Source organism: Antedon bifida, chromosome 3 (assembly GCF_963402885.1).
Source record: "Antedon bifida chromosome 3, ecAntBifi1.1, whole genome shotgun sequence".
NCBI lineage: Eukaryota > Metazoa > Echinodermata > Crinoidea > Comatulida > Antedonidae > Antedon > Antedon bifida.
In genome coordinates this window covers 2,744,740-2,759,714 of record NC_136228.1, presented here as the reverse complement: position 1 = coordinate 2,759,714, position 14,975 = coordinate 2,744,740, and the positions used below count along the sequence as shown (strand labels likewise).

At 31.4% G+C, this 14,975-nt stretch overlaps 1 protein-coding gene across 4 annotated transcripts in view; it reads right to left on the bottom strand.

The window, feature by feature from the left end:
* LOC144838860 (ATP-dependent DNA helicase DDX31-like) overlaps window positions 1-13,926 on the bottom strand; it is an 87,611-nt gene extending 73,685 nt beyond the window's left edge. For all 4 annotated transcript variants that reach the window (XR_013611720.1, XR_013611719.1, XM_078694372.1 and 1 more), the window contains exons 1-14: window positions 13,817-13,926; window positions 13,141-13,412; window positions 12,794-12,869; window positions 12,549-12,663; window positions 11,674-11,783; window positions 11,102-11,143; window positions 10,435-10,619; window positions 9,834-9,940; window positions 8,813-9,036; window positions 6,497-6,706; window positions 4,454-4,513; window positions 3,803-3,993; window positions 3,363-3,535; window positions 2,750-2,933 (exon numbers count right to left, since the gene is read on the bottom strand). Coding sequence is in view for 2 of the 4 variants with exons in the window: in XM_078694372.1 (XP_078550498.1) it covers window positions 2,750-2,933; window positions 3,363-3,535; window positions 3,803-3,993; window positions 4,454-4,513; window positions 6,497-6,706; window positions 8,813-9,036; window positions 9,834-9,940; window positions 10,435-10,619; window positions 11,102-11,143; window positions 11,674-11,783; window positions 12,549-12,663; window positions 12,794-12,869; window positions 13,141-13,412; window positions 13,817-13,885 (2,018 nt within the window). In the remaining 2 variants the exon portion in view is untranslated. The remainder of the gene's footprint in view (window positions 1-2,749; window positions 2,934-3,362; window positions 3,536-3,802; window positions 3,994-4,453; window positions 4,514-6,496; window positions 6,707-8,812; window positions 9,037-9,833; window positions 9,941-10,434; window positions 10,620-11,101; window positions 11,144-11,673; window positions 11,784-12,548; window positions 12,664-12,793; window positions 12,870-13,140; window positions 13,413-13,816) is intronic.
* Between the last annotated feature and the right edge of the window lie 1,049 nt (window positions 13,927-14,975).

Below are 14,975 nucleotides of genomic sequence, written 5' to 3'. Positions count from 1 at the left end.
ATTCATGCTTTTTTTTTTTTTTAAGATTAGTACTATATCGATCTAAAAATGATAAGTCTATGGAATAATTTAAATGGAACTATCACAAGTTAGAAATCCATACTACTAACATTATTTGTCAAATTACTTCTAATTATGCACTTTTCATCCTTTTTATTGTATAATTATGTCATTTTTTTTTATCCTACTATTATATAGAGAAACTTTATTAACTAGGTAACTAGGTTTCATCTGAATTGTCTACTGTTACGTACTTTGAAATTCTTTATATATTCATGCTTATTTTCTTTTTTTAAGATTAGTACTATATCGATCTAAAAATGATAAGTCTATGGAATAATTTAAATGGAACTATTGTGTACTGTCTAACATTATGATTACTTGCTTTGTTATCATTATGGGCACTGACACTGAGCATTATATTGCATAACATACAGCACACTTCTATTATACCTAGTAAAACTCATACCATTTTGTTAGGTTTCTTTCTGCCCTTATATAGGACAAAATAGGGTCAAAGTACATTGATTGGTTATTCTTGAAACTAGTAAACTATTTTTTATTAACCAATAAAATAAAATCCGGCATTCCAAGATGTATGTTCTTTACGTTTGTAAATTCAAATAAAATTATTTGTGTAACATTCTTGTAAGTTCTATATCATAATATTCATAATTAATTCTTTTTCAAAACTATAAACAACTTTTTAAATTATTATAACTGCATTAAAACAGTCTAAAGGAAAGAAACTGTAACTTCAAAATCATTGGTAGGAAGCCTTAATCATATTATATCTATTAGACAGGAGAATATCTCCACAAAAAATTCCTCTGTGTATTTAACAGATCCTGTAGGCGCCTAACGTAACGATAACAGTAGTTAATCAAATAGCGATGTACACTTATTAGAACCGAGATAACAATAAAAGAACAATGAATAAATAATACAACTTGTAGCTACTAATCATTGTGACGGTTTATTCGCCGTGGGACGCATGTAACAGTCGATAATTAACCTTAACTGCAGCCTTTTCCTTACTTTATTTTTTCCTTTTATCTAATAAGGTAATATAATTAAATGATTACAAACTTGTAATTTGTAGATACCCTCAAGTAATTTGCGAAATGGTTTTAAGTAGTGGTTGGAATGACATTTTACAGTACAATAAGACACAGAGCATGAAATGCATTATGTCCCCAGGGAGCTTTAGATTTACTAGTGTTATCAAATTAGTAGAATTGGCAAGTAAAACATCACATTATAAGCTTTTCTATTGTGTTCAGAAAACAAATTAGAATAATGGATTTGATTATCATCAGATGAGTTATCAAAATGACAAGGAATAACAGAGCAGCGTTATTACGGACATATTGTATAGGAGAGTATGAATAAAGTATTAAGAGATAATTATCAGCCCCAGGAGCCTAAATGGAGACTGTGTTTGAATGGGTGCATATTTGAATGACTTATTCATTACAATAGCTTACTCAAGTACGTAATCGTGTATAAAGAGCGCTGCGCTATACACGCCCGACGTCCAAAAGAACACACTTATCTACCGTAATTAACGCATTCGACTCAGTAATGAGACATTAGCGTAATGAAAGTGTTCTTGGTTCAGTTCTATAATTGGCAAATTGCCAGAGTTTTCGATCTTCGAAAAACCCTAATTTCTAGTAAATAGCGTTGCGGAATAAGTTAAAAAACTCAACCTGCTCGGGTATACAACGTACGGTTATTTAATTTACGTTAATGAAAGGAAATGTTGGCGCCACAAATTGCAAACAAGAAACGATGTATCCGAATCGGTAACGGAAGTTATTAAATAAGCGTTTGTTTAAGAATCCTTGGGAATTGGAAGGAGGATTGATCAGAAAATGGGAACGTACACTAGTTATTATGTTCGGTATGATTTACAGTATTATGCAATCACTTTATTACATAATAAAATACATAAACAAAATACACACAAGAGGAAACATATATGATTATGTTCAGGTATACAATAAACATATCTATGATTGAAGTCTTTGTTTTATTTCTTTCCAACATCGATATTATTATACAATGTAATTGAATTATCACGTTGTGGAAAATAAAAATATGATCAGATTCGAAACGTTGAAACCTCATAATGTGTTTTGTTTCTTTATATAGAAAATAATATGTGCTTATTTATAGTGAATATTTTGAATATTATTCATTTTTATTATATTTACTATTCATCTTTGTGCTCTCTGTACTTACTACCTATGCCAGGAATTAGCTGCCAAAATTGTTTTGCTAAATTTCCTATGCGAGTATCGGATGTCGTCAAAGACCAGGAATGTGCCACGTAATCGAACAAAATACTCATATGTTTTACCCGTTTCATATTTTGTACATTTTAACCATACAACAAGTTGTACCTATAGAACATATCAAGAAATTGGACAGACGTGTCCTATTCTTACGTCAGAGTACGGAAAACATCTGACCAACTTAGCTCGCTGAACAATGCTGCTTTGTAGTAATAATGATCATCGTTACTCTAATGTACATGCGGCGGCGCGTGTGAAAATGGTATTTTATGTTGAACATTTATTTTGGCAATGCCTTGTTACATTGGAACTAGAATGCAAACTAAACAAAGTACATGAAAGGTAGAACACCGAAATGAAGTAAAAAAATGCATTTATGGTAGTAGAAATAAAATAAATATTCACTTTCAACAAAATAAATACTTACTTTCAATAAAATAAATACTCACTTTTTTTTCTTCAACTCTGTGGCTTGTTTATGTCTCTGTTTCTGTATATTGCTACCAATGGTTGTCGGCGTAACCCGTAGGCCAAAGCTTTTTGCTACGTGACCCAAATGGAGATTTTTCACATGGAATATGTGTTTTAAATAAGATGGATACGTGGCATAGGCACGTATGAAGGATTGGTAAGCTGGAAATTTTAAAAAAAAATGGTATAATTTTATTATTTCAAATATGATCAGATCTGATCTATGTTGATTTGTGATAAGTAAAATTAATAAGAGTAAAATATTACATAGATGAAATAAATTAAAGGAGGAAGTGAGCAAGGGGAGGAGAGAATGAGCCATTGGAAGAGGGAAGAGGAGCAGTGAAAAATAGGAGATAGACCTGGATGAAAGAAAGAGATTGATAGAGAGATGAATGAAGAGATCAATAAAGTGAAAAAATGAATGAATAGGTTGATGAAGGAAATACCAAAAATGAATGCATTGAATCATTTATGGTATAATGCATACTTTTTTTTATGAACATGAAGTATAATTAAATGAATGAATAAATTATTTGAAGATGCATAGCACAATAACTAAAATAAAATATCTTGAAATAACAGACCAACCTGTCTTGGCAAGTTGCTGATTATCATTCTCCTTTAATACATAATTCTCCATACGTAACTGTAACGAAGACGCAGCTTCTTCCCACGTATGGTGCGCCCTCTTGTGCTGCTTGCTTGAAAAGTCGTAGCTTAATAAAGTATTTAGTATATCTTTTACAGCCATTTCCTTTAAACTAAAGAAAAAACAAATTGTAAAAACATTTTTATAAAAGTTGAGATTTTACAAATATGGCCAGGGAGTAAAGTAAATAATGATAAATTTGTAAACAAATCAAAATATTGGGTTTATAAACTACAGTAAGAAGGGAGAACTAATGGCAAGAAGCACCTGTATGTCGCTACGCTGGCAGGAGCGGCATTTCAGTAAGTTTTTATAGCTGGTTGACACCTACTAACTATGACAATCTAATCTTTTCATTAATTTCCAAATATCTGCTAACCTTATTTTCTGCTTTGATAAGATGTCAACATATCCCGCCTCGGCTGGTGTTAAGAAGAGAATGGATTGGCCTTCTTTGCCGATTCTAGCGGTTCTACCAACACGGTGAATGTATACTTCTGGTGTCTCAGGAGTATTATATTGCACTATCCAGTTAACTTTAGGCAGATCAAGCCCCCTTGCAGCTACATCCTACAAAGAAAAAAACAATATTATTAGCTATAAAATTGAATCTATTAAAAGTTATAGTAGCATTTCATCAGAGATAGGATGTGAGTGAATTAAATGGCCGAGTGGTTAATGTAGGGGTGCCATTTACCATACCTAAAGAGCCAACAATATCGGCATGGCTTAGAGGCCGTCTCGCCTATAGTTCTAGTGGTCTTCTCAGATAATCAGATGCACTTTAAAGAACCCAGTTAATTATTAGACACGAGTATGGGGTAACCATGAGTCACATAATTGGCCCTGTTCAGAAGATTACCACCTATCTGATAGAACAGTAATTAATGTATTATTGGTAATCCTACATGTGTCTAAATACATAAAGTAAATAGAGCTGTTCCACTATACCTGGTTGAAAGTTTATACTTAATCAGGTCGGTAGGTAATTTTCATTTTAAATTTGACCAAAAATATCAAAAAGACTTACTGTGCATAATAGAACACCAGATTGTACTAAGCAGAATTCTTGGTAAATGCTTGTTCTTTCCTGGAAAACCAAAAACATATATGTTTTAGATCATCATATTAACTGCATGATAGGAAATGTAGGCCTATACTGTAGATGGTATGATATTTTTATTTATTTTATTTCACACGCATCTAACAGTGAGTAAGAACTATTTAATAATTTATCGTGCTTATAAAACTAAGTCTCATTTGAGGCTTAGGGAGTGGAGTTGAAAGAGTTGTGAGTTACAACCCTGGCACTAGGACCTTGGGATTTGAAGGTATAGTACATGGAGGTATATAGTATATGGTGTGGGGTATATAGTATATGGTGGGAGAGAGTCTAATAATACACTTTATACAGCACATAGACATTTTAGACTGACTAGTAATAATGTAAATAAAACTTTCTCAATCAAGACTTTTGCTTGACACACCAACCCCCATTACTGTAGTAAGATGACTACATACAGAAAAGCAATTATGTGTATATAATGTATCTAAGCTCTAGTAATACTCCATAATAATGGCAATATCATTATATAATTATAGTCTTTCTTTTCTGTGTAAACATCATATTGTTTACAATTTGGTAACAGTAACCCTTGGCCCAGTTTCTAGATGAAATAATAGACCATAGATCCTGTTCCTTCAGGCTAAATATTTGTGTCGTCAACTTATTAAGAAAAACGATAGAAAAGGCGTCGCAACTAATTTCATGTTTAATTAAGGATGTTGTAACGAACCATGAACAATGTATCTACTACTTTAAATATAGTATTTTTAAAATACACAAAATTATATAATCATATTATAATTTCTAAATTAGCTTTCCTAAATATCGAAAACCATTGTTTATAAGTATAGTTAAAGTAATAGTTTAGAAATATAAGTTTTATTTGCTTATACCTAAGAACAGTATAAGTTTTAAACTTTAATAAAATGTAATTACCAAATAATCTATTTTTAATTCAAATTCTTAAAAAATGGGTCAGTTTTTGACAAAGTGTTTTTTAATTTTTTGAAACGTAATAACTTAATCTACACTTAAAATAAGAATTATTATTTTATTGAGTGACATCTTTAAAAATATTTACATTTAATCTATTAGCAATCCTGATGAAACTATGTTTATAAAAAAAATTATTTACTTATTATTTGTCCAAATTGTTAATTTAAAAAAAAGAATTTATAACATTTTGGAAGTAATAAATTGAGAAGCATTGTTGTTTTGCAAAATATAAAACAAAGTTGATCATGTCCGTTTTGAAATGTTTCCAGGCGCTTTATTATAATCTGGCGACAATGTTTTATCACATTAGTGAGGCATTAACAAAAACTTCAATCACAGTTTTTGGTTCAAAATGTTTCTTTTATCATGAGACACAATAAACATATTATGAAGAAGGTAGAATTGAAGACTAGGGCTCTTCCACTATACCATGTTCCAGGTAGAAAGAATTACCATCCAATCAAATTACACTATCAGTGTATCTACCAGAAAAGTCCGGGTTTCAATCTAGGTTGTTGTTTGAAATTGGATGATCCAGGATTTTGAAATTGGGGAAGTGGGGATAGAAAAAACAGGAATGGGGATAATTATGAATGGGAAGCCTGGGACAGGGAAAACAGGAATGGGAAAGTGGGGATAGGGATAATTATCAATGGGATGTCCGGGACAGGGAAAACAGGAATGGGAAAGTGGGGATAGGGATAATTATCAATGGGATGTCCGGGACAGGGAAAACAGGAATGGGAAAGTGGGGATAGGGATAATTATCAATGGGATGTCCGGGACAGGGAAAACAGGAATGGGAAAGTGGGGATAGGGATAATTATCAATGGGATGTCCGGGACAGGGAAAACAGGAATGGGAAAGTGGGGATAGGGATAATTATCAAAACGGACTACTGTACAAGGAAAGTGGGGACGAAAATGTATTATTTATTATTTCAGTCACTTTAGAGTTACTTCTCTTTACTTTAAAAACATTCATATTTCATAATAAAACAAAAAATATCACCTCTTGCGACATGTTTCCGTGAAGTTTATAGAAAGTTATCTTGTCATCATCATCATCTTCTTCTTCCCTCGTTTCTCCTAATATTTCATTGACTTCATCGATTTCTGTTTTCTCTTCTCGTTTATTGAGGATGCAATCCAAAAGAGCATGATGAAATTCAACCGAATCTCGACTTGATAAAAAAACTACAACTTTCGATTTCTGAGACACCTACATTTTGAAGAAAAATAAAAACATATGGAAATAAAAGAATAAAGTATATTATGAAAGAACTAGAAATTGAAAAATGTTTCATTGAAAAAATGAAACTAGTTCCTAATATTGGTAGAGTAAAATCAAAATAACGGAACTTTTAGTAAAAATTGTGGTTTTCCATAATTAAAAAAATGGACTTGAATCAACTATCTATTGTTTATGGTAAAGTTCAATAAACTGTAAAATTAGTTTGATAATAGAGACATATTATTTGAAAATAAGCCAACAGCCATAACGCAATAAACACAGACAATTGACAATTTTCTGCTAACAATTATTAACAATTTAAAACTTGTTGTTTCTGACACACATGTTTGCCAAAAACGGAATTAAAAAAAATATATATTATTCTCTCTATTTTTCCCCCCTTTTTGGATACTTTTAATTTACAATTATATCTACATAGATGATCATAAGATTATTTTGGCAAAATGGTAAATTGCATAAGATTAAAAAAAAAAAAAATTAAACAAAAGATAACATAGAGGGCGCCAAACTCATTATATAACAATTTAAGGAAAATGTTAAAATTAATTTTTATAATTTGTTTACATTATATTGAATACTACATTGTTGTACCTTGGATACTTTAATCCCAAATTAATGTTATATATTTTATTAAATTTATATAAACTATTATTATAATTATTTATACTATTTATAAGTAGTCAATTAATATAATCATTTAAATTTGTTTCAACTATCCTATGTATAATAAATTACTTTCTGCTTCAGTATTTATTAACACACATTTCTCATGAAAATATGAATTATAAAAAAAATTGATACTAAGATGCTGTACACAACAAAACTTATAGATTAAAAACAAATGTTATTTCTTTATATCAAAAATATTACCATTTATCACTTTTGAGAATCATTTTTTTATAGAGAAAAAATAAATTCTTTAAATTTGTTTTCTCTAAGATTAACAAGAACGGTTTGTTTCTTATAGTTTAGTAGAGCCAAGAGTGGTACTTCAAGTTAAGGGTGATGTTGGCTGGCTCCTACGAGAGCTGTTTTACAATGCTTTCATTATTTTGTCACAGTTCAAATTACGCATTGTCCGTTCATACTGAGCTGTTGTTGGATAAAGTAGGGCAAGAGGTAGAAACGAAGATTTTCATGGCCTTTAAAAAACGAATGAGTGTGAATTCTTTTATGTCCGGATATAACAAGAATTAACGATTAAACTTGATCACCAAACTGAGACAGAAACTTTGAGAAAACAAAACCTGAGCCTGAATAATAGTTGTACAGTCTCATTATTACATATCAAAGTTTAGACGTTGAATGTTGGATTTATATTGTTAAGAAACATCTTCTGTTCTATAAAATGTAGTAAACTTGTTTGAATTTGAGGTACTTTATACTTAGCTTGTTTAAAACTGTAAGTGATAAAATAAATTTAGAACATTTTTTAATGGAAAATAAATGAATAATAATCATAATACTGCATTTTCCTCAAAAGAAACAAATTTATTCCATTATATTTAAAATACAATAACTGGATATTTTTGACCAAGAATTGTACAAAAACTATATTTTTTTTGGCACTGGATAAATACATTTAATCGAGGGAGGTGTTTATTTTTTTGGGTGTAATATGCTAACATGTATAACCAAATAAATATCCTTTAGATATGAAAAAATACAATATAATTAATATCGAGAAGTAAAAATTGTTTCAAAATGCTTGGTAAATTGTAGATCATGTCATACAATGAATTCTACTACAAATAGAAAGGTGTATAGAAAGGTAATACAATATTGTGTATATATGCATGTGCATGATGTTCTATGGGGCATTTCTTTGAGGGAGGTGTTTATTCAAAGCGAGGCGTTTATTTCAAATTGAGGAGTTTATTCAAATAAATACGGTATTTGAAGTCTAACCAGAGTTGTGATAGCTTTTGTTTGCTTAGTATTAAAAACTGTAGCGTGTTTGTATCGTTCTCGTTTTTTAAGTGTTGAGGGCCTTTCAGTCTTCGCTATTTTGAGTCACCTTCATTAAACAAAGTTTAATACAAAACAATGAAAAACCTCTAAAATTAAATATACCTTGCATCGCCACAGTAAAAAAGCTGTTAGTGTGACTAATCTCAGTTTACTGGGAACCATCAAGAAATACTGCTTTAACTGGTTTGGTGTGCTGTAATATTTATCTGCCTCTTTACTCATCTCCTTCGTTGCATCATTCTGCACCAATGCTCCAGATTCTTGATTCTTTGCGATGTCAATATGAAGGGGGTCGTGGAGAGATATGCCAGCAAGTCGTTCAACACCTAACAACAATTTATAAAATGTGAAAAAAAAAATTATTGTATTGTATATCATTAACATGAAAATACATACAAAACTTTATGTATACAGATTTATTGTTTCAAATATAGAAACACAATAAAATATAATGAAAATCACATAAAAAACAACTTTAAAAAGCTTGTAAAATTCACTTTATAGGTTATTGTGAGTGTACATTAGCTAGAGACATAAGCTGGAAATTGTCGGCTTTATAGATAAGAATAAAAATGTTGAAAAGAAAATTGGCTATACAACTATATACGTCCCTAAATGCTACTATTAAACTTTGGCATCCCAGCCGCCTTTATAGCACAAGATTAAGTTAACATCATTCATGTTAAAATAATACTAATATAATCTTATTTCATTATCAGTGATACTTTTTACAAAGCGCCTCACAATATCATATTATATTTTTACATTTTGTTTCATGTTTTTTATTTTTTGTTCCATTACAATGCTGCTTTTACAAAGCGCTGCAGCCTCTCCGAAATACGATTTTTTACAAAGTGCCTTACAAAAACCGATTTCATATTTTGTTTCATTAAGACGATATGTGCTTTGAAGAAATACAGGACATGAGGCAAAGAAGTTCACTCATTTTTTTACCAATTTCAACATCATTAAACAAGGTTGGTATAATAAATACAACATATAAATTTAACTCAAGTTAAAATAATTTCATCTTCAATTATATAAAATATACTCGTCCAAGAATGTATAGGGACAGCACACATCAACTAAATGCATTTTATTTTGTTCCAGGCTTGTGTGTTACCTTCTGTTAATGTTGCTGACAGTAGTATGTTCTGTCGTGATTTACTTTGTTCATTTACTGCATTCATTATCATTGCAACATCCTTTTCAAAACCCATGTCTAACAATCTGTAAAAAGAAAGTTTTGAAAGTTTTAATTTGTTCAAAACTTTGTACACACTGACAGACAAATACCGCTTTTTCCGTCTAACGCCGCAGTTCACACACACACCGAGGTCCACATCCTACAAAACACCAGGGTTAACACATACCATACCAAAAGGTGGCATTGATGCTCCAGTCTGTGTGTGTAAACGCCAGAGTTTTGTGATGTGAAAATATTGTGGAATTACTATAACTAACCTTGATTGTAAACCAGTAAAATAAACTTACGTTTTCAAGGCAGTTTCGTCAGCTTGACTTCTTCAGTTGATATGCGTTATGACACTGATTGGCCTCCTTTCCAGTCACTGGATGTTATTGGTGCGTAGCATAGCATAGCAACTGAAGAAGTCAAGCTTGTCTGTCTTGAAAACGTAAGTTTATACTACTGGTTTACAATCAAGGAACTACATATCAATTATACTATCGAAACCAGAGGAAATGTTTTCACTATAACTAACCTGTCAGCTTCATCCAGCACAAACCATTTGAGTCCACTAAGGTCCAGTGATTTGGTGTTCTGTACATGATCCACCATCCTACCTGGGGTAGCTATCAGGATGTTGATTCCCTTACGAATCCTAGCTTTCTCAGCCTTCTTCTTCTCTCCTCCCATTATGCTTCCAGGAACAATCCACTGGAAAGGCTAAAAATAAACATATTTCATGAAGATACTTTTGGTTTTCCTGCACAATGTCACAACATACACATTAATCTGGGCTGAGAAATGACTCTAATTTCTGAGTAGACACGCGTGGCCCTTTCCATACAATTAAAAATAAATATTTCTATGAATAACCAATATTATGGATGAACATCTGAGCATGTTTACAAATTATGAAACCTGTGATGGCTTATGAAATGACTCCAATTTCCAAGTTGCTCACAACTTGTTTGTAAGCATGTACAGTACAGATACGCGTGGCCATTTAGCATAAAATCCATACAATTAATAATACATATTTCTCTGAATAACCAACAAAAAAAAAGGATTTAAATCATAGGCCATAATATCATGTTGAATAAATTTCTTAATTCTGGTTAGTTACATGATACAAAATTATTTATTTCTTATTCTTCACCTATAAATAATATTTTTTTGTGCAAAAAAAATGTAATTCAACTTACATATACAAGTTTTCTGAAAGTTTCAAAACTTTGCAAAGCCAACTATAAGAAAATACATTTTTATTATTGTTTGAAGGTTTTCATGGCAAAATCAATATGTTGATGGTACACGTGACCAAGTATATTTAATTCTGATAAGAACTGTTGAGCTACCTAAAATTTCGATCAATATAGTTTGATCGTCCTCAGGAAGTGAGAGAAACAGATTTTTCCAGTTATTGTACTATTTATGAAAGATGAATATATATATAAACTTTATTTATTCACAACTCATTCAATAAATACTGTTTGTTTTTACACAAGTTTTACATGACAACATAACACATTTTCACTTATTGGTAAGTTTAGTGAGCTATCGAAACACAGTGAAATTTTAAGAAATTAGATATGGATATAAAATTCATAGCATATTTAGCCAATATTTAACATTTTAAGAAATCAGATACATATATAAAATTCATAGCATATTTAGCCAATATTTAACATTTTAAGAAAATAGATACGGATATAAAAGTCATAGTATATTCAGCCAATATTGAACATTTTAAGAAATTAGAAGCCTGAATACTAACCTCTCTTGTTGGAACCAAAACCAATGCATAGACACCATGTGACCTTGCAACTGGTGGTTGCATTGCTTGTAGGCTTTGCACAATGGGTACAGCATAGGCTAAGGTTTTACCTGTAGTAGTAAATTAGAAAATATGAATAAAGTGAAATATATTATAACGCAAAGAATAAAACAAACTTCAAGACAATATTATAATATTTTATCAGGCCTTTTCTTTTGAGGTGAGCAAGTGCGATCACTCACCTAACACACTCCTAAACTGCCCTTGAGGAGTGTGATTTACAACACACTTATATTTGATAAACTTTTACACACCAAAATACAAACGGCACACCTACAGCACCCCTGAATGTATTGAGGAGTGCAATTTGTAGCACCCTACAATTTTAAAAAGACAAGGCCTGTTTTGTCTTTCGAAAATTGGTGCTATAGGAGTTAAAATATCATCATATGGAAAATAGTATAATTGACAAAGAAAGTGTTAGGTTGTTACAAAATGTGAATTCTCTGTATGGTAGTTACTGTGAGATGGTAGTTATTGTGAGATGGTAGTTACTGATTGTGTTGGTAGCAATACTCTAGTAATGTTTTAGTAGCTGATGGAAATATACTGTAGTATTCTCCTGCACGTCAAAGATTTGACTTTTAGTTCTGTGGTGCTGATATTATTGGTGTTAGGTAGCATTGGCAGCATTGAGTGTAAGGTGGCCGATGCTAGTATTGATTGATTGGTTTAGTGTTGATGTATGTTATTAGTCATTTAGTTATAGTGTTAATGGTGTTACCATTAAAACTAATATTGGTCATTTAGTGATAGTTTTAGTGTTAATGGTGGCATCACTCAATAATGGTCAACCAGAATAAAATGACAATTACCCGTTCCTGTTTGTGATTTGATGAGAACATCTTGACCACTGATGATTGCTGGGATAGCTTCCTTTTGAACGTGCGTTACTTGTGTTAACTTTAATCTTTCCTCCAAATTTGAAATCTAAAAAAATATAGTTAATGCACTTTAACATTATATACACTTTTTAAATTTATTTTAAATTCTGCTTGAAGACAGGAAGAAGGGGAAAACTTTTTGTACCGATTTAAAAAAAATTAATGTAATACACTACCATAAAGGGATGTAGGCTGAGGTTCTGGAAGCTAGAGTCTGAAAATAAACCTTCCTTGTGTTGTTTTACATTGTTCCTAAAATTAAAAAGTATATATATATTCACTATTGTGGAAAATTAATAGTATTTGAAAAACAATTTATTCATTTATAACAATATAAATAATAAGAATTTAACCAGGTTTATATTAAATGTATACATATGAATATATTACATGATAATAATATACATTGTGCTTTGAAAATTAGAAACATAGCGATTTATGTAAAAAGCGATTATGTAAAACCACTGTAAACTTTACATACTTTTTCTGATACTGACATATTTTTTAAAATTTGGATACATACTTTTTTATGACTGGAATTTCTGGATTATTTTTAAACAATGATGATACAACTCCTTGAGCTGCATCATGTTTAAAGTTATTAGAAACTGTCAGCTGCTCACTAGCATTTTTGGTTTTCAATTTCTTCGCTGGTGGTAACTTTAATTGGTTTGAGTTATATTTAGTTTTTAAATCGGTTGTTAGGCGTTTCATAGAATTTTTAGGCGGAGACTTCCCGAATGTGTTCTGCCATTTTTCCCTCTTGGCTGGAATATTCTGAACAAATCTTTTAAACTAAATAAACAAAAAAGCAAACAACAAAAATTACTGCAATTACACTTTACTTACACTTACAGTAAGACTCAATGAATGATTGATGAATGTTATTATATTACTAAAAAGACTAATTTTAATCAATATTTTAGGTTTTAAAATGTAATAGCATTTAAATTAATAGGCTGCAGGCAATAGCTCCACTGCTACTACACAGACGTCTCGACTAGCTAGGCCAGACAAGGAATACTCGTAGACGCCATACATACGTGGCTGGGCCGGGTCCCATCTATCAAGATAGGCCTAAAATCATTACATTTCAACTACTTTCTTAGCCTACCTAGCATTGATTGGCCTAATTTTTAACTTTATTATTAGTTAGCCTGTATTTTTTATTTAAGATTATATATTCTGTCAGTTCTCACATTTTTCGAATCAGGTTTTGGCCTACTTTCTGTTGAAAGATTGAGTGTTATACCCGAATCACTGTCCATAATTTACAGTTTCAACTTGCTAGGCCGTCTGCTTTCTGAAAAAATGAAATGAGCACATGTTGACGTGTTTGTAAATATGGTAACGCCCTCAACGATATTGTTGGACTTAAAATGTTATGGAAGGCAGAAAGCGCATTTAACAAGTACCTCTGATCACACACAATCGAAATATTCAAGCTTCTTTTATTTTTGAGTGGCGTTAAAAAACACAATGGCTCCTTGCATTTCTTAATTAATTAATGTAAACAATTTGAAACACTTAATCCAACGTTAAAAAAAAAAAAAAAATTCATAAAAAAAATATCCGGAGGAGTTCGAACCTCAGCTGATAGCACTCAAAACTGAGCATTACCCGTTGCACCACAAACTGAAACATGACTGAACAGCTGATAATAGCCTATTTATACGTGTATTACGTAATTCATCATTACGTCATAAATATCCTAATAAACCTTGCTTAAAACAAAATGATCAGTTAGCTCAGTCGTCTGAGCGTCGTGTTAACAACACGTATGTCGTGGGTTCGATTCCCATGCTGGTCGGTGGAATAGAGTTAAAGGCATGCGGCCACTGTGTTTGGGGTTCACAGATCATACGTCCCCCTTTCCACCACACATCATGAGGCGACAACATCAATGCATCTGGTGATGTGGTGGAAACGACCCCAAAAGGCTGTGGCAGGGCCTTAGTGCTGAGGCAGGAAGAGCACATTTACCATCTTTTTTTTTTTGGCTCTCGCCAACTGCTTTGATGGTTTAAATTTTATGTTTAGCGCCCTCAATTTATTTTAATGTAAAAAAAAGGGAATTAATTCTCTTCGTTACGTGTTTAGAAGAGAATTAATTTTATCTCATCGTAGTTTAGTATGCCGTGCGTTTGTTATGCAAATGAGTGTGCACATGTGCTGTGGGAAAGATGGTATTGTTAGTCATTCGCGATCAACACACAACACTGTTCAATTTTTAGTTTGTTAATCTTTTACATTAGAATTATAATTCTACCGTTACACATTATAGTGTATTTTTAAATATCCGTTTCATGCAAGATATTGTATTGTAGGCCTACTAATATGTTGTGAATAAAAGTTTAT